Here is a 26,452-nt window from a genome sequence, read left to right as displayed (position 1 = left end):
AGGAGATTTGACCCTAAAGATACCTTCCCTTCTTGGCGAGTGATTCTCCTGGAAAAGTAGTATTAAGGACATCGCCAAATCTAATTTATATTTTTCTCATCATATGTAGAGAGCTAATTACACTACGATAAAAATTACTTCAGTAATAGAGTATGAATTATCAATTTCTTTCTTTTGAGAATTTTTGAAATTTTTTTTCGAAGTTACCTAATATGTTCTTAATAATTATTTTGAATTCTTAATAATTCCGTAGAGTGTAATGAATTTCGCTATTAAATTCTTGCTTTTCTTTGTAGAATTTATTATCATTATAAACTCACGCAGTTAATTCAGTTTTTCTGTTAATTGTATTTTTTTTCTCATTTGTCCTTAAATTGTTAATTGTATTATTTTCTCATTTAATAAACAAACATTTTTCTTTTCCTTTTAGAGATAGTTCAGTAGAGGTTTAAATAAGAAAAAAGTCTTGTTTTCGTAGGTTCTTTTATTGTTTTCTTATGAAAAAGGAATGAGAAAATCGCAAAAAATGCTTCTATAATAATAAAAGAAAAAAATTGTCTGCTAATTTTATTGAAAATAATTAATTGTTGAAAAAAATTGTCTGCAGAACCACTTGAGCTGCAGATCTGAAATTCGGGTAGTGGATGTCGTTTGAGAGAAATTTTCGAAAAAGAAATTTTATAAATGGTTTAGAATTAGCCATTTATGAAAATTATACTCTAGAAAATCACGTTTTTTTTCCAATTTTTTTTTTATTATTATTTTTTTTTTACATTATTGATGTCTACTAGCATATAACTCTTATTAATAAAAAACATGTCACCAAACTATTTTTAAAATTATCCTAAACGACTTGTTTATTTTATCATTCTGCTTTTAAACCGTGCTTCAATAAAAAAGAGTAAAAAAATTTTCATACTATTATTGACACTGAAGATGCCTGATTAATTTTGGTAAGTGTTACTACTAACTGAAATAAAATAAGCTATGTACTAAAAAGCAAAATTATTGAAGAAATGATACTAATTTATTTAGGAGACTTTTGACAGATATTTTTGAACCACCTTGTTTCCATACATAGATATGTACATATAACACGAGAAAATAGTTCGATATAATTCTGTTTTAGACTTGAAAAGGTTTCTTGTTTACTTATATAACGAACAGAGTAAAGCAGCTTTTCTGATAACTACGTTTTTTATTGCGTTTTTCGCACTCTTTTTTTAATGAGGAAATATTTTTATTTTTTATTGAGAAATTATTAGCTAGTTTAGCTAATTTAAATTTAAAAAAATTTTTTTTGACGGGGTGTTTTCTTTTCTTGTTTATTTATTTACTTATTTTAAAAAAAGAAAAATTAAAAACGTGAAATAATCTTATAGAAATAGTGTTCTTATAGAGAAATTTTGACAAAAATTGTGTCGAGAAAATTTTTTATTTATGTAAAATATGAGAAAATGTTTCTATGGATTTTTTATTTGACATTTGACTGGTCATTTATAAAAAAAGTGAGAAAATGGCTCGATGAATTTTGTTTATTATTAGAAAGACATAAGAAAATGAAACATGCATCTTGTTTAAAGTAAGTAAATGTGGGAAAGCGATTTGATAAAATTTTTTCGCTTATTAAAATGAAAAAAAAAGGCTCTGTTGAATTTGTTTATTTAGGAAAAAATTTAATAGAATAATAGGTAGAAAAAAAACGAAAACTAGAATATAAAACAGGGAATATACATAAGAATAATTTAAAACAAATAAATGAATTTTTTTAAACCATCATTACCTGTTTAAAAAATAATATTTTAAGACTGATAACGCTTATCAATTTAGGCAAAATTAAATAATAATTTAGAACTTTTTATAGAAAATATTTGATTTGTGCTGTTTACATAATAATTCACAATTATATTTCAATTTGACCGATCTTAAATTTCATATAATTTCTTAAATATATAAACAATTTTCTGTTTTCTTTAAGTTATTACATTAAGTTCAATAATTATTTAGAAATACATTTTAGTTTTCATGATATTTTATAATTACCAACGCGGTCGAGATGACTTAGATTAACGAAGATCAGATACTGATGACCTCTTTTTACTTACATTTTTCAATTCATTTTAATAGTTTATGTTAATACAGCTGTTGCGAATTTATGTAAGAACGACGATGCTCTCCATCCCCTGTTGATTGTTGTGCAATCTTATATGGTTTGCTATGCGAACTATGCTCGCTACTAAGATAAACCCATTTGAAATTTTTTGTATGGTAAAACCTTAAGAATTTAAATCAATTATTAAAATGTTTTAAAAAATTCCTCTTAAAATTGAAATTTTTTACTCAATAATAAGTTATCGATTTAATTATTTTTTTAGTTGAAATAAATGAAATGCAATAGAATAACTTCCATTGCATGACAACATTTAGTATACTACCCAGAAGAATTTTTTTCTTTTGCCCTGAAGTGAGCAGCAAATGAATTACATTTTTCAGTAATGGAAAAATTAAACTCTTCTAAATCTGAACCGATTCTCAAGATAAACAAATCTAAACCGATTTCTTGTTCTTCAATAGAGCAATTTCATGCTCTTCTGATTTTAGTTAAATCATGTATGATGACAAGTTTTCTACGCGTTCTTTCAATTTACGTCTGTCATCAACACTTTCTTCTGCGTTATGAACAAACATTTTTTTATTAGACTGCATAATAGCACGGCTATTGCTCAATTTTCAGTACATAACTGTAAGAAACAACTTTTAAAAGAAAAACAAAACAAACGCAGATCATTTACTGTTTACTTTTATTAAAATTTACGCACACCGTTATTCTAAAAACTCAAAATCTATATCGTACACAAGAACTGCTGTTGCCAAAACATGGAATACTAAATACTGCTGTTGCCAAAACATGGAATACTAAATATGTAATAAGAATATAATTAATGTTCACGCTCACACTTTTACATAACAACAACAATGAGTAAAATTATCCCTATCGAACCTGCATAAAAATAATTAGAACATAATATAAAACACTTTGATATGAAGTATTCGCTTTTCACCTTTCAATTCTTTCCAACTTATGGCTCAATTTATTTTATCGTTTCGTTGTCACGCGAGAAAAGAATTCCTAGATAGCAATGTAATGTTTATTTCCACTCGGTAAAAATCTTTTTATGTAAAAAAAAGGTTTTATATGTAAACCTTCTAAACTTAAAGCTATTAAGGTTAGAAGGTTTACAAGATCTGTGACAATCTGCTCCATTCTACGTTCATCACCTAATCTAAAAATTTGAGAAACAACCTTCGATATAATAACCTCAAAACAAGGCTGTCTTATTGCTTTCAAGCTTGAAGCAATCCTTGAATAAAGCTTCTTTAAAGATTAAATGAAATATTTAAAGCAAACGCAGAGCAAAGGATCCCTAAAAAAGTTGTGAAAAATTTTAAAATTTATAAAAAAATTATTAAAGATTCAATTTAAGAATTTTAATCAATGCTTTAGATAAAATTATCTGAATCAAAAGTTTTTAAAAAAGGACGAATACTCATTTTTTGTCTCCACGTTTTCTTTTTTCGCATGTGTTTTTGTAGGACCTCAGAAAAAACAAGGTTTTATGATAGCTTGCTTGTTTTCCCTAGAATACAGTTTCCTACATACATTATTTTATTATTTCTTATAATTTTTGAGGAAAAAGTTGATATTTGCCATATTTTGTTTCCTTGGAAAAAGATTAACAACACAAAATTAAAAAAAAAAACGCTTACATTTGCTTATGTCTTTATCAAAGAAACATTATTTTTTAATAAAGCTTTACGAATCAGTTATTAAGATGAATAATTTGAAATTGCAATTTTTTTCTTTATTGAAAAAAGCTTTTTACCGCAAACCTTTTTGTGACAATAAAAAGAAAATACAGACGCAAGATTGTCGTAAGGTTACGTGCTATCTGGGTATTGAGTCAAAAATTTGCCATCAAGTGCTTTTATACTTTCAGACTTATGACAGCTCACACGCTTGATAGTTCAATTCTTTGCTGCCACCACAAAAAGGAACAGAGGATTTTCTTCGCCATCGTGTAAGATAAATATTTAAATAAACTTAGTTATTTATTTAGAATCAGATTCTGCGTCCCGTTGTTCAAAAGAACAGAAAAGGAGTACAGCTATCTGAATGAATAGTGCTATTGAATTTCAACCCTCTGAAACCCGCGTTTCAAAAAATTGCAGAAAATGTCATAATTCTTTGAAATATGTAGCTAAGAAAAAAGCCTAAGTTAAAAAATGCAATAAAATATTTTTGAAAAGAAATTCAATTAATGAAACTTAATTAATTTCTTTAAACAATTTTGAATATTACATAAGGATAGATTTTAACCTTCATTTTTTGCATATTAAAGAATTTTTTTTATGTGTATGTCTTCACATTTCTGTCATAAATCAAAATCCCCTAGACTCGAATACAAAGGTATTTCCTACTATTTATAAAAATCTAATGATGGTGTCGCAGTTTTTCATTGTTCAGGGATGAGATTAACCAAAAGGCGAAAAAGCTGAATTTCCACGATAGTAAATTTTACGCAAGCGTAATCCTTTAACAATAAATTCCAGACAGTTTAAGGTAATAAATAATGTGTTGACATACAATTGTATACTAATCTATTATTATATAAATGATTACATTGATACTTAACATTTAGTGAAAATAAAAATTACCAATTGAAAAAATANTTCTTCGTCATCGTGTAAGAGAAATATTTAAATAAGCTTAGTTAATTATTTAGAATCAAATTCTGCGTCCCGTTGTCCAAAAGAGCAGAAGAGGAGTACAGCTATCTGAATGAATAGTGCTATTGAAGTTTAACCCTCTGAAACCCGCATTTCAAAAAAAATCAGAAAATGTCACAATTCTTTGAAATATGTAGCTTAGAAAAAGCCTAAGTTAAAAAATGCAATAAAATATTTTTGAAAAAAAAAATTACTTAAACTTAATTAATTTTTTTAAACAATTTTGAATACATAAGGATATATTTTAATCTTCATTTTTTGCATATTAAAGAATTTTTTTACGTGTATTTCTTCACATTTCTGTCATAAATCAAAATCCCCTAGACTCGAATACTAAGGTATTTCCTACTATCTATAAAAATCTAATGATGGTTTCGCAGTTTTTCATTGTTGTCAATACATTTTTTTAGGCTTGAAAATCACATGGTAGGATCCAGTTTTCCCACATTAATTTTCAAATTGGTGTGGCTATCATCAGCATAAAATTGATATAAGTCATAAAGTTATTGTTTTCCTTTAAATAGTTTTGTTTCCCTAATTTAAAGGTTAAAATTACCTGTACCATTATTATTACGTTTTTCATTTTGTTTGATTTCTTAATTAAGAGCTTACGAGGATTGCTTTTTTTTATTATTATAATTAGAATAAAGTAATTCTACTATACATTTTAAGACAAAGTTATTTAAATAGGTGTTTGTTCTTATTAACGGGTCTAATTATATGATTATTTTTTGGTGCAAATGACATTAATATACTATTATGAATTATGGTTAAAGTGATTCGTAAAATGATTTAAAACTTAACTTTCAGCTTCATACACAAAGTGATGAATGCAAAAATTGTATTTAAAATACATCCGTCCGTTTGGTTAGCAAAAATAATAAATGACGGAAGTGAACTCACCAAATTTGATTTGAAATGTTTTTTCCAAAAATGATTCGAAATCTAACTTTATTATCATTATTTCAAAATTAATTTTGTTATCTTTGTTACGGTTAAAGTTATGAATCTAGCAATTATTTATAATACTTACCAGTTATTATAAGTAATTACTGGCTAACACTAATAATAACCCCCCTATTATTATGAATAATAAACAGTGATTATTAATATTTAGCGATTTATTACATTGATTATAACATATATACAAAGAAACTCCATGTTACAAAACCTCTCCAATGCTTTATCAAATGACCAACTAGCAAAGTGGTTAAGGTTAGCACTTAATATTATTTTATAAATTCTTAGAAATTCTAATTCAAATAGCGTAGAAAATTTGTTTAAAAGTTTTTATTTTCTGTTAAACTTATTAAGGTATTAGAATGGCATTAAACTACACTCCTAGACAAATTTTAATGGTCAACATACAAGATAGACAGGTGGTAAAGTTACGAAGGTTATGCTTTTATTAATTTTTTTATTTTTATTCAAGATAAATCATGACCACGGGCCAGAAGAAGCTTTAGCCTCCTATGTTTCTTCTGAGATTAAAAAAAAACTGACAATTTCTCAGTAAATATTGTTTTTTTTTTGTAATCAAATTTACACTTAAAAAATAGATAATTTTGTTGGCAGGAATCTGAAGAAAAAAAATGTCTCAATTTCAAGGAAGTTTTAACATATCCTTGGTGGGAACTGCTACCTCTCTATACTACATATCTTACTCATAATCCGCAGGGGTGGTCCCAATGCTGACCTTTGCCACTTCCTCATATCTTTATTGCTTTAGGACAAGTGTTGTCGCACTTCTTTCTGAGCATCCAATTTATTATTAATAATTTATAATTAAAATAATTTATAATTAAATAGTTTATAATTCAAATAATTTATAATTAAAATAATTTATAGTAATAATTTATAATTAAAATAATTTATAGTAATAATTTATAACTATAATAATTCATAATTATAATAATTTATACTTTAATTTTTATTAGACGCACTATAAGATTTTATGTAAAATCTTAATTGTAAGGTGCTACTATACTGCTTTACAGTTTTTACGTGACTGAAACCGGTTTGCACATGTTTACGTTTGTGTATCAATTGGTTAAATTAGACGATATATAATATAAATTTGAGGATTGGATAAACTAGAAGATATATTATATAAATATAGAATATATATTATATCAGGTATCTAATCAATATATTATAATAATTAGATCAAATTATTAGAAGCACTGTAGTTTTTTAATTATGACATGTTTTGCACGAGTTTATATGCAATATTTTTATATTTAAACATACACGTAATGGGTTTTTATTCAGGAGATTTTTAATATGCACCCTATTTGTATTTATTTTTAACGGATTGCGTGACAATGTTAACCAATTGATACACGAGCGTAAGCAAGTGTAAACCGGTTTCAGTGGCGTAAAAACAATGATAATTAAAACCTGATAATTAAACACCTGATAATTAAAATTTTACACAGAATCTTATAGTTGCATCTAATAATAAGGGACTGTATTATACTTTTATTGTAGCAAATGGATTAGAGAAATATACTCAACTTTCTATAGGGAAAATTTTCAAATAAAAGATCATTCTTTTGCTAATCTAAAATTCCACAACATAATAGTAATAATAGTCCCGTTAATAGTGACGTGAAAAAAATCGGTATTTAGCTTAAAAATATTCTTAAAAAAGTAAACACTGAAATTAATAAGCACACTAAAAGTAATAATCACCTCAATTGGAATATTAAAAATAGTATAGAGGTTTTAAAAATTCTAAATAATGATTCTCTATGCTGTTTTAACTTATATGCTCCCTTTCCAACAAATAAAATTCTTGATGTCCTTCTTCAAATTTATAGCCTATTTAATCTTGATGACATTATTGATAAAGAGAATTGGAAATTTTTCATTCACATTAACCTAAACAACATATATATTCTATTTAATAACTGTCTTTTTCAACAAATTAATGGTATCCCCATAGGAAATAATTTTGGTACTTATGTTTGCAATATTTTTCTTTTTCTCCAAGAATTCATTAAATCATTTGTTAATATTAATAAAAATTTCTTCTTTCTCAGATTTATTATTGATCTTTTAGTTATTAATTTTGACAGTTTAGCTAAGAAAATTTATTCAAGTGAATTAATTCTTAACCAAACTATAATATTTGAAATTTTTCCCGATTTAATTCTTAAAATTAATGAAGATAGGAAAATTACATTTAAACTTTTTGACATAAGAAAAGATTCTAACTTTCCAATTAAAAGAAGTATTGATTTTAAATTTAACTTAGCCGAAAAAGTTTTTTCCAATATTATTACCTAACAGATTCTTAGATTTTACAGGAATAATTCCAGTTATAAAGAGTTTTAAAAAGAGACTGATAAATTTAAAACAGATTTAATAAATAACCATTTTCCTTATTCTATCCTTCAATTTCACTTAAAAAAATTTTTTAAACCACTTAGAACACTAATTTTTTTTCTTCTGATAGTAGAATTAGTCCTGATTTAATTTTCAAGGTAGGAACCAATAAGGATAAGCTATTCCTAAAGTTACTGGACGGAATACTTAGGACGTATGACCTTTTATACTGGATCAATTAATTTATCAAGTAAACTTCTAAATAAATTATACCCTTTATAAAATAATTTCAATATTAACTGTCCAGTGTAATAAACAGTATTTTTTAGTAAGTAAGTATATATATACATATATATTGCAATGGAATTAAATTCCATATAAAGTCATTCAGTATGTTGAAATCATTAATAAATTTACTAAAAAAATTCCTTGTTAACTAAATTTATATTTTTAACCAGGTGCAAATCAAATTCGGGCAAAATTACGTGGTTAAAACCTTCTAATATTTAATAAAGAATTTTTTTCAATAATAGTTAATAATTATTCTAAAAATCATAAAAATTCAAATTTTCTTATTAAAATTTATTAATCATAAAGATTGAATTATTTAGTATATTATTACGTTGCGCACATCCACTTTCGGGACAATTCAAGGTAACTAACAAATCAAATGCGCTTTTATTCTTCAGTAAGAACGTGAAATAAAATGCATCCCTCGATTCTCTATTTACATATATTGTAAACTGGCAAACTTATTACGAAAGTATTTTTAATCATTTTTGAAAGATGCCGGCAAGTGAAAGTATAGCGCGCCAAAAAAAAAAAAAAAAAAAACGACCACCCTGAATAATGTTTGATCGAATTTTCACGTTCTAGGACTCAATCTTAATGGCTCAAGGGGGTGAACTCAAATATGCCAATTAATAAGAGCAGACGATATTTTAAGTTACGAATTCAGACACAAAAACATACTTTTATCTCTAAAAACATTCTTTTTTTCCCGATGGATTTGGATTTCTGACCCCCATAATATAGGGGGGTAGTCTCAGTCTTGAAAATATGGTCCCAATAGCATAGTCAAGAGAGAGCTCCAAAGATAAGATACTTTAATGCTAATTTTACTTTTTGCATATTTCACTATATATCGAGAATTTTTTAAGCGAATTAAAAAATGTTTACACTGATTTATTCAAAGATTACAAAAAATAATTTTTAATAAATATCTATTTTTTGTTATTATTTTAATAAAGAATAGTCGAAAATTTTGTGAATTATAAGGTATAAAATTTTTTACACTATCTTAAAGAGTGTAATTTTACATGGCAAAATACAGAAATTGGTCAAATGGTTCACAAAAAAAACATACATAAAATTCGATTTCTCAGGAATTATTCGACCGATTTCGCTCAAATTTTATCCCAGTTAAAGAAAAAGTGGTATTCGGTAAGTGAATCTGGTGACTATGAAGGATGACGAAGTTTCAAGTATTGTAATTTTGCAGCTGTCATTTCTACAATCATTATGCATAAGATAGTGTAGTTTAGCGTAGATGGGAGTCGATCTGTTGACCATTCTAGGCTATTTTTCTTAAACTCTTTGCATAACTTTGTCTAAATGGTTGTTGTACATGAGCCGGGATGCCAAAAAACTTAATCGATCACACCTGCGCTAGATCACCAAACAATTTCCACCATCTTTTTTTCAGTGAATATTACGATTTGATTTTTTTTTTTTTTGGCGATTGATCCTTGTTTAAACCACGCTATACTCGGTTGCAAGTTAGGAAAATTTAAGTAATCAGCTGCGTTATTATCAGAATCGTTAATAAATTATACAAATAAGGTTTTAAAACATTATCCCGTCAGCCAGAAATTTAATTCAGCCAATCTTTCCGATATATATCATATAATTATAAAAAAAAAGGTTAAAGTTAGTTATTAAAATATAGTAATAGTTTCGTAGTCTTACTGGAATCCTAGACTTGGCGGCATATTTCGATAAATAGGCCACTGTTCGCTTTTGAAAAAGCAACAACTGTATGACGTTGCAAGAGCATTGGATTTGATTGGACCACGATAGATGACGAGTCTTATGCTGACATGTTCTTTAAAAATCAAATGCGAGATAAGGAATTTTTAATTTTCTTTTGCTGTAGAACAAAATCGTCTGTTAAAAAAAATTATTTTTTCATTAGTTTCTCTGAATGAGAGTTGGCGATGTTGTTGTGCTTGGCATCTATTTGGCGTTCACTTAGATCGAAACAGGTTGTCTCCGTAGCGATAATGCTTTTTTTCTTAACTTGCAACAGGGTACAGAATCAATAACATTATTAATGTTTTGAGGTGTTTGAAATGAAATGTTCTGCACAATCTGCGATGTCGTTTTTCCATGTAAGACCTCATACTTCATATAGAGAAACGAATTTTAAAAAAAAGGTAGAACACTAAGCCAAGTTCAAATAAAAAGCTTTTGAAGTCCAGCCTACCAATTTCATTCGTGGACAGAACCTAATGTAGAAAATCTTAAATAAGATGATCCAAGAAAATGTAAATGAGTAGGTTATTTTTTTTAATAAGTTCACAGTGGCGGTTAATTATGACAACAGCTTTTATTTTTAAGTCATGGAGTGCACAAACAATGATTCTGATTGTTCACAATTATACACAAAAATGAAAAATGATTCATTACTAATAATTTTATCAAAAATAACTGTATTTATTACAAATGAATCAATGATTTTGCAACAAATTGAGAAAGGCATTTCAGAATTGAATGAAATATTAATTTATAAACACTAAAAGCATGCATCCTAAGTATTAATTTGAAATGTATAAAATTATAAGTCTCATCATTACTACCTCAACCAATGCATTTGAAATGAAACTACGTAAGTAAAATAAGTAATAATAAAATGAATCTAATTGTTAAGTAATGTTAATTACACCTCCTTTTAACAATACATAATGTACAATACAAGATAGTTTTCATTTCTAATTATTTTGAGAGAACATCAAAATTCGATTATTATAATAGCTTTTTGCAAATTATGCATGATGTGACATAGTATAGAATTTTCTTCAAGGCTTGTTTTAAAAAATTCAATTTCTGGTAATGATTCTAATATGTAAAATTGGAGTGATTTTTTGGTGAATCATTTTATTTTTTTTTCTGGTTAGTTCTAATTAACCTAAATAATTGGAGTGATTTGTTTTTGGAGAGTCATCTATTTTTTAGAGATCGGATTTTTCTGGTTAGTCTTACCTAATCTGAATAAAATAAGAGTGAAGTTTTTAAAGAAAAGAAAATTGGATTGATTTTTTGCTGGACCATCATATTTTTCTGACAGGTCTTAAACTAATTTGGATAATTTCAGTGTTTTGGATTATCTGAGATGAATCTAGTTCTAACTATTAAAGATAAATGAATAAAATATTTTGTGAATCATCTTATTTTTCTGCATTTGCATTTTTTCTGGCTGGTCCTGGATAATTGAATTAAACTTTTTGATTACCATCCTGTTACTTGAATACTCAAGACCAGGTCCACACCTAGACCTGGACTAGAATATCTAGACTAGGCTTATTCTATACTAATCGAGATGATACTTTACATGAAAATTTAAGCATAAATATCTCAAAGCATTTTTTAAAATTGTGTTTAAATTATGTATCTTATACACAATTATACCTAAATAAATTGCTATGTAATGAAAACGCCAAGACTGGTAAACCATTAAAAAAAATTCATATTTTAAGAATAAACATATCAGGCACATTAAGAATATTTACAATAAATGACTGCTTTCTATATACATATTATATTACAGCTCTTTAAAAAAAAAAAAAAACAAAGATAAAAAGGAATATTTTTTTTACAACCGGGGGGGGGGGAAGTCTTATTTTGCATATTTTGATAAACCTAAACATCACAGCAATTGATTATCCTAATGTGATGAATATAAAATTGTAATTTAATACTAAAAAATTAGATCTTAAATGCTTTTCATAAAAAAAACGGTACTCTTTTCCTCAATATATTTCGAGATTATTTCATATTCAGCATAGAGGATGTTAAAAGACTAAGCTTCACAAAACAATATTTATAAATAACTGTTACAAACTCACAATTGTAAAAATTGAGGCGGCAAATTTTCTTGAATCAGACGAGTATGAAAAGATTAATGGAATGAATTGGATCCCATTTGTTAAAAGAAATTTGATCTTAAGAACAAATATTTGTAATTAGGTGAACAGATATGAACATAATGTCAAATTGTAACTTGTTACAAACTTAATTCATTCCATACAAGCATTTTTGAGTTATGTTTCATTAACTATTAAGAATTTGACACTAATAAGTTATTTATCAATAAACTATTTTTTGATTCAGAAGTTACAAGAACAAATTTGTTTAGTAAAGGCGAAAATTCAATGAAATAGATGTGCAAATGAATTTTAAGTATCATTTACAATAGTTTTCTAGTTCATGTACAGTCACTATAAAATCTTCTTGTCGTACGATGTTTATATATGTGCGAGGAATTAAAATATTTTCTTATTGCACAATTTCAATATTTTGTGCAAATACATTTTGCATTAAGTCTTAATTGATGCTAAATAAAATCAAATAATCGTTTTAAACTAATCTCATATTAAAAAAAATGGAATATACATATTTTGAAATTAACACTCACTAACAAATAATATAAGACACCTCGTGACAGAATGGTAGCGCTTCCCATTCACATGCCACAGGTCTCTGGTTCTATTCTTGGGCTGAGCAAAATTGACTCAGCTCTTCTTTGAGTTGAAAAAATGAGTACCAAGCATGCTTGGGTTAAAAACGTTGGAGGTACCGCAATTGACTGACCACCTAAACGGAACATCTGCTTCTGCACCTCAGAGCCCAAGTTCATGGGATGAGCACAGAATACCTTTGCTCTTCATGGGCTGTCATGCAACTGAGTTTAGTTTAACTAATAATACTAATATTTTTCTAGAATTTGGTGGAAATTTAAATAGAGTATAAGTTAGAGTCGAACTCTCAGGAAAGTTAGGAGTTTGGCATTTCAACTACTGATGCTACAGCTCAGTTAAAAATAGCATATTATTTGCTAAAAATGTATTATTTAACATGACGGAAAAGCCTTCAAAAAACAGCTTTTATGAAAGAATGAAGAATATTACAATAAACTTTTCTTACATGCTGAAAACATACATAATGTTGCGCATGGAAAATAACAAAAAACAACATAAAATAACGAATTCTGATATAAGTATATTTTCAATTTTTAAAATTCATACATAGTTTACAAATGTACAGTTAGCAAAAATAAAACAAACAATAACAAAAAATACAAAATAAAGTCTAAATAAATGAGCAAACAGTCTAGACATTAATACTTTAGAGATACAATTATAGAGGATTTTACTAATTTATAGTCAAAATGAACAATTTACATAAAAAAAAGTACTTGGCAATATTGTTCGATTTAACTTATGATCAGAGTAACATAGTCCATAATGTTAAATACATTAAGTCCCAAACAAAACACAACTTCCGAAAAAAAGGAGAGTATACCTTCCGAGGAAGAGCATTTGCCTGTGCAATATTTATATGCTCAGATGCTTTCACCATGATAGTGCGACTGTTCATACATCTGAGTCAATCATATCTTTCCCTAAAGAGATTTCTGGCCTGTGAGTTCCCCAGATTGCTTGACATTTAACGCCTAACTAAAAACGAAAATTGAACAAGAGATAAAAAATTTTTGCCCATAAATGTTGATACTATGATAATCTTGTTATATGTGCTTAATTTGTCGCTTGGCAGATTACGAGAATTTAAAATTTATTGTAGTTTTTGTTCAATAAACACTCCTTCTTTCCTTTGCTCATGTTTTACTTTTCTTGGTTTGAATTTTATTTGGGACATACTTTATAAGATACTTAAAGTATCGGAATTAATGTAATACACATTGAAAAAACTGCTAAGTTCTGACTCAATAAAACGAGATTCAAGTTTATTTTGTTCTGTTAAGCCACAGAGGTTAAGGTACTGAACTATCACTGTAAAGAACTACAGCTATCACTGAAGATTCTAACAATTAAGCTAACACAGAAAGAGTCTGTCTTTGTTGGGTGACTTGTCAGCTTCAAATCAATAGTTACTGTAATCATTGGGTTAGTCCCAAAATTATGGAATAACTTCCGCATCCACCTTGACCAACAACAGGCTGTTGGGAGTTTACTTTGTTTATTTTGAAAGATGTATGTTACAAAAAAAAAAACTATTAATATTTATAACATTTGATAAGATATTGAAAAAGTATATGTTGAATAACCTGTTGGACAATTGTTTCTCAATCACCAGTCAGTGAATTGATATCTGTATAATTAATACAAATTTTATTCATATAATAGGTTTAGGTGCATAATATTTATTATTGTAGATAATATGCAATGATCAGATATAAAATGGGTAAAAAATTGATAAGGTGCCACAATTTTGTATTTGTAAAAATGATGCCAACAATCTAAATTACTAATCTTAGTGGGTCACTTTAAAACACAACAGATGTTTCATCAATCCTTTGAGTAAATTGGATTAAATAACATTGTGTTAGAAAGCAGAACTTTTTTGACAATGTTCAATAGGATTTACATAGTAAGTCGAAGGAAGAATATAAGACACTGTTTGAGATTTTTTATAACATTTAATATTTTTTCATCAATAAAAACATGCAGAGAAAAAAATAAATTTTATTTAACTTTGTCCTAGAACAAATAAAAATATAGCAACTAAAACAAAGATTTTTTCTCACATTAGCACTATCATTAAAAAAATAATAAAAAAATTCCTAAAAATTGAAGTAAATCTAAACCTTGAAACTGCATTAAACAATAAGTGTGGTAAAATAAAAGATAAAAACTGTAAAAATATTCAGCTAAAATAAATTATTTTTCCACTGTTTAATCTATTTTAGCATAACAAATGATCTGATTGTAAAAATTTTATGAAATTAAGAAAGGAAGAAACAAATAAAGAAAGTGAATTGTTATCTAATTAATTTTGTCTTATTGGTGCAAGAGAAAACATTATTGACTAATTATAAATTGTAATATCGAGTTGAAATAAAATGCAGCAGCAACAAAAATTAAACCAGTCTTAACCTTGATGAATAAAGTAATGATAAATAAAATTAAATATTTAAGAATATTTGAAAAAAAAAAAAAACAAGAAACATTTCATTTGAACACTCATAAAAAAATTATGCTGAAATTACACTTAAATTCAACAATAGTTAATATCATTAAACAGTTAATCATTTTGTCTAAGTAATAAGAATATTTGATGAAACAATTCTGCTATAGTTTTCTTAAAATGACAAAATATTTAAGTAATTACTATTTATAAAGGGTTTTAAACTTGTGTAATCATAACATGTGTAAATCATAACATGCCACATTCAGCTATTACGAACATTATTTGCTTTTTTTAATAATATTTAAAACTTTTAAATTATGTGATTAATTATTTAATTAATTAGAATGTTATGCTTGCTAATTTATTAAAACTCTGATTTATTTATTTAGAACAATAGATTTAATTTTATGCTAGTGTGGCATTTATGCAGGATTTAAAACTCAACTCAAAATAATACCCATACAACAGAGAAAACTATGAGAGAAAATGTTATAAAATAAATTATTAGATAAGATCAGATTACTTTGAAAAATCAATATGTTTTTAAAGTTAAATGCTCAGTTTCACTGCCAAACAGTTGGCAATAAAAACATTAATTATAATCAGATATGCGACCCAATCATAACGAAAAATACTGAAATGGAACAGAGATGACAATTTATCAACATATTTGGATATAGTAATGCACAATTACACAAAAAGATACTGAAAACATTGCTCAAAAATAATTAATTAAGTAAAAATACTAAAAAATCACATGTTGGTATATTACAATATTTATTTTTAAATGTATGATTGACGCCTAAGGAATTTAGGATAGTCATATAATGCAAATACAGTTAAATCTTCATTATGCAATTATTATTTATTTGAAAACTTTTCTTTACATATATCGATTTCCATTTCATAATTTTTAAGCTAAGTTTATTTGCCATAGATTAATTGTTCATCATCAAACACAGCTAATAATTTTTAACATGTCAATTAGGCTAAAAAATTTGACATTGGTGGGACAAATGAAGGAACCCCCCAAACAGATTATTAAATTAATTTTTTTAAATGTGTCATGAATTTTAAGTTATGGTTCATAAAAGGAATTTATCATAAAAATGAAAAACATTTAAATATATGATTTAAAAAAACTTTAATTTCAAGATTATGACCCAAGTACTTTGCTTATCAAAATTCTGCTATATTATTTAAAAAAATAATTGAAAGTTTGCTTTAAAATTAGGCAATTTAAGTCTAAGAATTACAATATAAGTAATACATACATTAAAGAAAACATTTATACATATTTAGTGAAAGAATTCCATTTTTTCATCTAACAAACTAATGCGATATAATTTTATAAATAATTGCTCTTCAAATGTAGCTATAATCATGTTTGGATACAAAATTGCAACAATAAACTGTTTTTGGCATCAATTTAAATGCAATTAGAAAAAAAAATGTTGTACTAATTTTATTGTTTTATGCATGGTATAGAACTCAAATGCATGGTATTCAAGTATAGTAACTAAAAATGTGTGATACAAAAATTTTTAAAATTAAATGTTGAAATTTCAAATTTGCATGTTGTGCTGTGCTTTGTATTCATACACTGACAATATATTTGTTAATTAACAAAATAATGTTTCGCTCCGTCAGAATTGATTTTATAATTTTTCATTTGAATTTTAAAAATTCTTTATAATTAATTTTTAATATATTTTGTTAGTTCTTAGTTTTCCTCATTTATTAATTAATTTGGTTTCAGCATCTTAGTCTCTATGTTGAATTTATTTACTAATATTATAGTTTTTTTTCACTTAGCTTTAAAAAAATGCTAACCTTTGATCAATATGAGAAATAAACCTAATGAGTTATTATGGCTATATAGATGGCAATTAATATTTTCTGATGTGCACTGAAACACAAATTATGTAATTGCAAATTTCAATTTTTTTTCTCAAGTTTGCCAACCATATTAAATTTTTGGATTACTAAATGAATATCTAGGTGGCCCTGTTGGACCACTAAATTTTTACACCAGTAATAAAAATTACTGCTGTGAACCCTGTAAATAATATTTGGTAAGATACATTTGAGAGCTTTTAATCCATTAATTATTTGCAAACAATCCCTATAACTCACATATTCTGACAGCACTGATAAGAAACTTAGCTGCAATATAACTACAAAAAACATTTAAAACTAATCTTCATCTATAATTTTTCAATTTCAATAAAATTCATTATTATAAAAAAAATGTTTTAGAACATTTATTAAAATTATTTTCGAAGGACTGAAACAAAACTTTATCATAAAGCAGTTGTGATTGGTCCTTTTTCAAACTAAAATAAGTAGGAAACATATATACATCAAAACCAGTTATTATTAAAGTACTTTTTAATTTACATATAAAAAATAATTTAGACAAGAAAAATAATCTTAAAGTAATCTTGGAACTCAGTTTAATTTGAAAACATTTACCCAACTGCCTGGTTTGGAGATAATGAATGATGTTGGTTTCAAAAGACAAAGCCTAATTAATAAAACAAATTTAAAATATCAAATTTATCCTAAAGTATTAAGTAACTCTTTACTTCTTCAGTCAAATTTTTTGTTAAGTTTTTAACAAACAGGACAAAAATTTTGTAAATTTAATAATTTAATGCATTTACTTATTAAATGTAAATAACCAATTTAAAAAAAAAAGAAAAGAGAAATTAAAGACATTGATTGTTTAATGAAAAAAAGTATTCAGAAAAAAATTGATATATTCCATGAAGAACATCATATCATATGTTAGGATTAAAGCACAGAAAAAATTATTGTAAGAATAACACAATTCTGTGACATTTTAGACATAATGTTAAATACATATTAAGTTTAGTCAAAAATGTATTGCATATTTGATGAAGATATCATTATATCTACAAGGGTACAATAATAAGCTAAAATTTTAAAAAAATTGAAGAGGAAAAGAAAAGAATTTTAGCCACTAAGTTGTTAAAAATGCAGTACATAACAATGCATTACTAATATCCATAGGGATTTAAGAAATTCAACAATATGCAAAAATATAGCAAAGGAAAAACAATTTTTTACATTAAAATTATGTAAAAATAAATAAACACTTGATTATGTAACATCAATAAAACAAACTGATAAAATGATGTTTTTTAAAAGGTATATTATACTCTATTACTGGACAAAACCACGAATACTAAAATTATGATATACATTAGAATTTATATTAAATTTGATTAAATTGATAGATAAGTCGAGCAAAATAAAACTTAACCCTTAGAAAAAATATCAGCGAAAGGAGTATCAGACAAAAGAACAATGGATAATTTGGTTTCTGCGCACAAACTGCAATGAGTTATGCTAATTACAAGTCTCCAGCGTTTTCTAATCATTTTAACACTTGCAGTGAACTTACATACCTTTAGATTAATTAGAAAATATGTAATTCACAGTTCAATTATCTTGATTTATTTCCACCAGTTTGAAATAAGTAGTGAAGGCTTATTTTTAAATAGCCTTATAAAAGGCTAATTTAAATAAGTCTAAACAAAATCAATCACACAGTAATCCTTCACACAGTTAGTCTAAAAGACACATAGGCTGATGGTAATGAGCCTAGAGAATATCGGGCAGAAGGCTTTTTCAATTAGCTTGGTGCATCGAAAAATTCATTCGGCATTTGCAAAGAGCAACATCATTCAATCAGTCTATGACTTAAACATTGTGAACAAAATATTTTTCATATTTATAATATCTGTCTAACACATTTTAGAGATGTAACTAGGGAAGCATATGCAAAGCTTGGCTTAAATCTATTTGCAATATTATCGGTCCTTTCTTTTTATTTATGTTTTTGTCCACGCACCTTTATGCTCGATTTAACGAAGATAGTACTAGCAATTATAAATCTAAAGGACACTGACTGATTTAAGTGCACTGAATAGATATAAAAAAATACAGTTACACAGATGAGATGAGAAGAAGACGATAAACATTATGTTATTTTACAACCTCCTGAGTTATAATAAACTTGCGAATGAGTTGAATTCAGGCAGTGTTATTCCACCTGCACTGAAGTGCTTTGATGCTGTTGCGAGCACTGTCACTGCAACACTTTACAGACAGCAGAGAAAAATCATGAAATAAATGAATCATTACACACAATGAAACAAATGAGTTCTTGCATAGGATGATCCATAGTTTTGTGACTTGACTTAGCGAGAGATGTGTACAAAATATCAACTTTAAATACAGTCGCTTATTTGGTTGATGCTACTTAGTTATTCTGTCAACAAAGCCAACCTAAACAAATAATTTATAAACAAAGTAATGGAATTCGATGATGGTGCTCCATTTTTAGCAAGCTGGGGATTATGAATGTGATCTTGACAATGGAAGGAAAAAAAATCGGAATGTATACACAGCTCAGTGCACTTTCAGTATGCTGTGGCTGAAAGTTCTTTCGTTCGTTGTTGTGTAGAAGTTTGGAGAGAGGTGTAACCAGGGGTGAAAGCGAGACGGAAAAGAGGAATGGCTGGTAGTAGAACCATTTCGGTTATAACTAGTTTCCGAGAGGAGTTAACTAATTCTTTTTAAAATTATTCAACAATATCTACATTATCCTTGAAAAATAAGCAGTTTCATATATAGACTAAAATTACAGAAGAAATCTTGATAGTTACAGACATTTTATTTTTCTCGAAAAAAATGCTAAAATGAAATGTCTTTCGTACCAGTTTTTGCACTTTTCCGTTTTGCTATATAAGGGCCTTTAGCAATGGGTGTAACAGCTCACACATACTTTCTGCAAACCTATAACGCATTTATTTATTTGCTGCAGAAGTTTTGTAAAATTTTGATACATAGCTGCTTGTTAGTTTTAAAAGAACATTATCTAACTTTACAGAAATTTAGTGTAATTTTTAATCATATAAAATTTTAAATAACTAAATAAAAAAAAAGGAAGGTAAGCATTTTTTTTTTCGTCTTCAAAAACAACTAATAAACTTAGTGAATCTCAAGTTAGTAAAGTTTTGGGAATTTCTTCTCTATTTACTACTTTATCTTCCAACAACAATAAAAAGAGAAAAAAAACCAGGGAAGCTACCAAGTCAGATAACGAAAAAATTATTTGCTAACCACTCAGCATAAAGGCTGGTACGTTTATAAGGCTGTTCTATTTGAATCATTTTGCTGATTTTGTGACAACTTTATGAAGTAATAGCATCAACCAAAAAAGCCATTCTAGAAGTCAGCACTTATTTCTCGAAAGAGTATCAAATCCATACAACTTGAAACATTTATTTGTATTACCTCTAGTTGTCTAGTATATTTTACACACATCCAATGTTTATCACAATTTGCAGAAAATACAATATACAAAATACATGAGAAAACAATATACAAGTGAAGAGTTCAGTAGTAGCAAGCAAAATATACAATCTATGAATACAAAAAGTCCTTTTTTTTAATAAATAAGGCCTATGCAATGTTTTGAAGAAACAATGAGGACGAAACAATCCAGAAAAAGCACCGACAAGATAGAAAGAGCCATTGTACCAGACGAATGGTGCGAAAGAGCAGCTCTTTTCCACTCTTGTACAGTCCTACCATCATATTGACTTGACTAATGGATATTTCCATACAATAAATCCTCGTAAGTTAATATAATATATACATTGACTATTTTCTTATATATAATGGTGCTCAGGTCGTATCAGAATGGCACTTTCACCCTCATCGTCAGAGTCATATATTTGTTTCCAGTCCCTAGTATCCATCTGGTAAAGTCCACAGCATCGCCATTCGAAAAAGTCTAAAAAGTTTCGAACGGCACCACGACTGAAAATGATAAAAAGTTCAGTCAGATACATGCATATCCAAAGTATTTATAAAATATACTAATTTTATTCCTAGAAAATAAAAAAGTCTTTCTTTTGAATATATATATTTTGAATGGTGCAAAAAGAACTCACAAAGAATGACTAAATCATAAAGAAATTGAATTTATAACATTAAATACTTATAAGATTAAATAAATGTGGACCAACAGCATAAACTCAAATATCACGACTAGAGCCCAGATTTTTTGATGATTTAAAAATCCCTAAAAAATATCCTTTAAAATTTGAAAAATGCCCTTAATAATGCAAAATTGCACTGAATAATTTTAGTTGAAGAAATTATGTACCTCTTGCTTCAATATTTATGATGCAAAAGAAGGATATATAAATTGATGCGTTTATTTAAAATATTTGGAAATTTTGGTTCTTTTTCTGCTTAGTACAACAAACAATAAATTTTCAAAATTTGCTACAGATTACTGTTCATTTTCTGAAAGTTCGTGTGAATACAAAAAGTTGAGGTCTTCCGCTAATGTTTGCTCCAATTGGTTGAGTTCAGTCTTTATCGGAATCACTTTGCATTTCTTTGGCCATTGAACGATAGAAGTGGGAATTTGTTAGTTTAAAAAACAATCTAAATGGATATTATTAAAATATTCACACGATTTAGAAACCACGATTTTGATTTGCGCTTTCAAGCTAATTAAAAGTTGTACATTGGAATTAGTATTCACACAATTTTAAAATCAAACATCAAGATTCATATTTACATGATTTTAAAATCAAATGTCAAGATTTGTATTCAAGTGATTTTAAAATTAAACATCAAGATTCGTATTTACATGATTTTAAAATCAAATGTCAAGATTTGTATTAAAGTGATTTTAAAATCAAACATCAAGATTTGTATTCATGCCATTTTAAAATCAAATATCGAGATTCATATTTGTACAATTTTTCAATCAAACATTAAGACTTGTATCCACACAATTTTAAAATAAAATGTCAAAATTCATATTCGCATGATTTAAAAAAATAAAAAAAATCTCGTATCAATATTTTTATAAAACTGTTGATAATGCATTTGTTGATTTATCCACATTCTGTGGATAAATACTTCCTACATATATTTTTTCTTGCTCATATTTCAGGTATTTTTTCATATATTTAAAAAGTGTTTTTACACAGAATATTTTTTGATTTCTATTTTCAGCTTTTTTGGTTGTTTATCAAACTCATTCTTGCAGTATGAATCAATATATAGTTCTATAAAAATTAAATATTTTTAAAAAAATTTGAATTTTTCAAACAAATTTTGAAAAATGAGTTTGACACATGGGTTGTAACTAGCTACAAGAGTTAATCAATGCATACAGAAAGCTTTTTAATTGAGATTTTGTGTTTGCACAAAGTTTTTCATTTTATCCATAACATGTAATCAATACATTTAGCTTGACAATGTAAACCTAATATGAAACAAAGAGATTTAGTATTTTAGGATGTTAGACAAGAAATGAACACAAAAATAAAAGAAATTAGTTAACATCTATCCTATGATGCAATAATTTTGAACGAGTTCTTTTTTTTTGCACCCTGTACATATATACACACATATAAATAAATTGGGCATATTTGTCAGTAATTAGTAAAAGAAACTGTACAAGTAAAATTAAATATATAATGTAATTAAATATATAAAATTATATACATAATGGGCATAATATGGGCAATTAGTAAAAGAAACTGTACAATTATAATTAGATAAAAAATTTTATAAAGAAAATAACGTTATTGTATTCAGTTAGCTGTCCTGACTTTAAAAATATTAAAAACATATGATTAAAGTGACTCTTAACCAANCCACCCCCCCCCCCCCCCGAAAGCACATTATCCGTGATCTCTTGTGAGCTGCAGACCATGGGTTGTATTTTGGCTTAATCCGTTAAAATGCTAATTTAAATACTTTTTAAATTACAAAAATTAGCTTTCGCCTAATTTGAATAAAAAATATTGAAAATATCTTCAATGCTGATATTTATTTTAAAATAAATATTAATGAAAAATATTGAAAACAAACTAAATGCAAATACAGTGAAAATTCACCTCCATTTGCGACCACTTTTGGGAGGTACAGAATTTTTTCCATGGACATTGCGTTAAAGAAAACTTTTAGGAAAAAGCATGAAAACCTTTCCTTCATCAATCAGAAAAAAAAAGAGTACCTTCGACATCATTTTGAAGTCAAAGAAGGTAACCCTAGGAACGACCAACCTCCATTAACGATTGCTTTATTGTGGAACAGAGTGGTTTCACTGTATTTATTTTAAAATAAATATTAATGTACCCTACCAAAGCCATCTATCACAGTAAAAATTATTAAATGAATACTTACTAAAAAGGACTTCTTATTATGCCTTTTTTATCTCGCTTGAAATGGCGATACCGTGAACAGTTCATTCGTTCATTTGTTGTCATTGCAAGCCATATAACCTGCAAAAATAAATAGTGTCAGAAACACAAGCAAACATTTTGATATTTTTTGGTCTATTATACTTTGACATACAATAGAATAAAAATTGGCCATATCTATAGTCATCACATTAGGGAGGGGCATATAATATCAAATTGAGAATAAATAAAATTAAAAAAATTATTACTCAAAAACTATTTTGTCTTTTTTGTTTAAACTTTGTAATCGTCATTTAATACATTAAAATGATGTAATAGTTTGATATACCTAACAATTCAATTACAGTACAGAACCCGTTATCCGGAAATCAGAAAACCGGAACAAAATTCGATAAATTTTCCCGCCATTTTTTTAAAAAAGTGTTTTTTTTCTTCATAAGATTTTAGGATTTTTCTTTCTTTTTTGAAAGATGTTTACCTTACCATCATTTTAGAAATAATCATTAGTGTATTACTTCATAGTTTTTTCTTCTTTTTAAGATTATTTCCAAATATTTTTTTTTTATTTGGGTTTAACAATAAAAAAATCGGCTTTTTATACCGATTCAGAAAACCGGAAAAATCAGCTTTCCGGAATAGCGATGGTCCCGATCGTTCCGGATAATCGGTTCCCTACTGTATTTTTACTATTATTAAATAAATCAATAATAAATAATTATTAATTTTTTTTACATGGAGTCAGCTCTAGAATAACAAACGATATGGACAATTGGAAATTTTTTTGACTCACTCAGAAGACATCTTTGAGATCGAGCGGAATACATAAAATAATGAAATTGACATCAAGGGGGTCCGAATTTTGGACCCCCTTAATGTAATGTTAATAATGCTCTCCTACTTAAACTATTTAGTCTCCGTTTTCCACTTTATCTTTTTTATTTTTATAACAACTTCAGAATAAGTAAAATTAATATTTAAATTTTGATTGCAATAATGCTCACATTTTGAACAAGAATTTTAAATTATTTACCTGATACAGCTGACATAGAAGAAGGCAACCGACCCAAAAGCCATGCAAACAGGCATTTGCTGCAATCCAGCTGACCCAACCACTCACATGAAGTGCTTTATAAATGAAGAGTGAAAAATGCATCTCTTCATTTCCTAGGTTTCCATGCCAATCTAGATGGGAAGAAATTCAAGTTAAACATTTCTAAATCCAATATCGAATACCATAGTTACCAATGGGAAATGGATCATTAAATTATATGAAACAATATAAGTTTTACATTAAATATTTTATCCCACTAAGTTATTTTAATAATTTTTTACATTTAATATTTTTTTCAGGCTTACATCCTTGCTTTAATTATACTTTTTTAAATATTTACATCATTTAGAGGTAGGTAGGTACTTTATTTACGTCGCACAATGGATTATTACGTTAGACGTTACGGCACAACTACGTTAGAGCTGCACAATGGGATATTGACGACAATCTCGGAAACATCCCTGAGGATGATCCGAAGACATGCCATTGCAATGTTGATCCTCTGCAGAGGGGATGGCTCCCCTACTTCTGTAGCCCGATGACCTGCTGCAAAGTTAACCACTTTAAGGTCCAACAGTTTAAGGAGGACCTATACCATATGTCCTTCAGTCCCTATGCAGGTTGATCAAAGTGGTCACCCGCCCGCTTACTGACTGCAGCCAGTAATGCCTGACTACTACTGAGCACGGTTCTACTGGGAACCGTGTCCAATGACCAGTCCACTGCAGGACTAAATCATTTAGAGAGAAAAATCTGTACCATAGAAATATTTTCAGTAACATTCACAATTTTGAAGAATTTTCTAAAATAAAACTAGAGTTTTTATTAAACCAGTTTTTGACATGACAAGTGTTAATAACTTTCGAAAACCACTTCAATCACTTCTTCACATCATTAACATATCCTCCAATATTTGCAGTTTATAGAAAATGTTTTCCCTCTGGTAGTGCTCTAAAGTAGAAATTATCAAAACAAATTGAATTTATTTAATAATTGAGTTAGTTTGTTTGTCGTTTGTAGTGATTAATTAACATATTTGAGGCCACCTGCTCGCACCATTAAGATTTAGTCGTCGAACGCGAAGATCCATTTATTTTTTTTGTGCACTGTACATATCAAAATCGTTTAAAAACATGAAAGAAATTTTCCTTAATTTTGCTTGTCAGTCAATGCCAACATTTTAAGAATGTCATGACCAAAAACCTTGTTAAAACTGATTAAAAGAGGGTTTAGCATACAAGGTAAAAAAATATGTTATACTTACACCTTAAACAGCCATGTATACACCACATTATCATAATCAGAAGCCAAAAAAGATACATCACAAAATATTTATGATTTCCTAAACCTATAAGTAAAAGAAATATAAAACAAAACTGTTTTTAAAACTTTCATTAATGAAATTCAAATTATTTTAAATAAAGTAAACAAAGATATTAATTTGAATTTTTGGAACAATTAATCTCAAAATTTGGTTTCATGTTTGAAAAATTGTAAATAAGTATATGACCCTACAATATCTTTCATGCTATTTCATAAGAAGAAATTTTATTCCACCAAGTTTTTTCTTTATATCTTTCAATAATCCTATAAATTCTGAAAAGGTAATCATCCGCAAATGCATTTAGTTCCGTTTTATTTCATTATCAAATTAAACAAATATGCTTTCAAACAAATAAAAAAACTTTTAAAAGTTAAACATGTCACACAGAATTTTAGTTTGTGCTATCTTTTACGATAATTATCATAGAATTATTTTTAAAAAAAGTTATAGTTTCATAGTCTTACTGGAATACTAGACTTGCCGACA

The 26,452-nt window shown here is 27.2% G+C and overlaps 1 protein-coding gene across 1 annotated transcript in view; it reads right to left on the bottom strand.

Annotated features, from left to right (window-relative positions):
• Nucleotides 1-10,707: 10,707 nt before the first annotated feature.
• The window catches only part of LOC107451735 (palmitoyltransferase ZDHHC17), a 39,662-nt gene continuing 23,917 nt past the window's right edge, over nt 10,708-26,452 (bottom strand). Inside the window, exons 10-13 of the mRNA XM_071179280.1 lie at nt 25,907-25,990; nt 24,622-24,773; nt 23,575-23,672; nt 10,708-21,180 (exon numbers count right to left, since the gene is read on the bottom strand). Coding sequence (XP_071035381.1) covers nt 21,030-21,180; nt 23,575-23,672; nt 24,622-24,773; nt 25,907-25,990 — 485 coding nt within the window. The 3' untranslated portion in view covers nt 10,708-21,029. The remainder of the gene's footprint in view (nt 21,181-23,574; nt 23,673-24,621; nt 24,774-25,906; nt 25,991-26,452) is intronic.

The sequence above is a fragment of the Parasteatoda tepidariorum genome, chromosome 3, assembly GCF_043381705.1.
Source record: "Parasteatoda tepidariorum isolate YZ-2023 chromosome 3, CAS_Ptep_4.0, whole genome shotgun sequence".
NCBI lineage: Eukaryota > Metazoa > Arthropoda > Arachnida > Araneae > Theridiidae > Parasteatoda > Parasteatoda tepidariorum.
The sequence above is the reverse complement of the archived record's forward strand: the minus strand, read 5'-3'. Positions and strand labels throughout refer to the sequence as shown.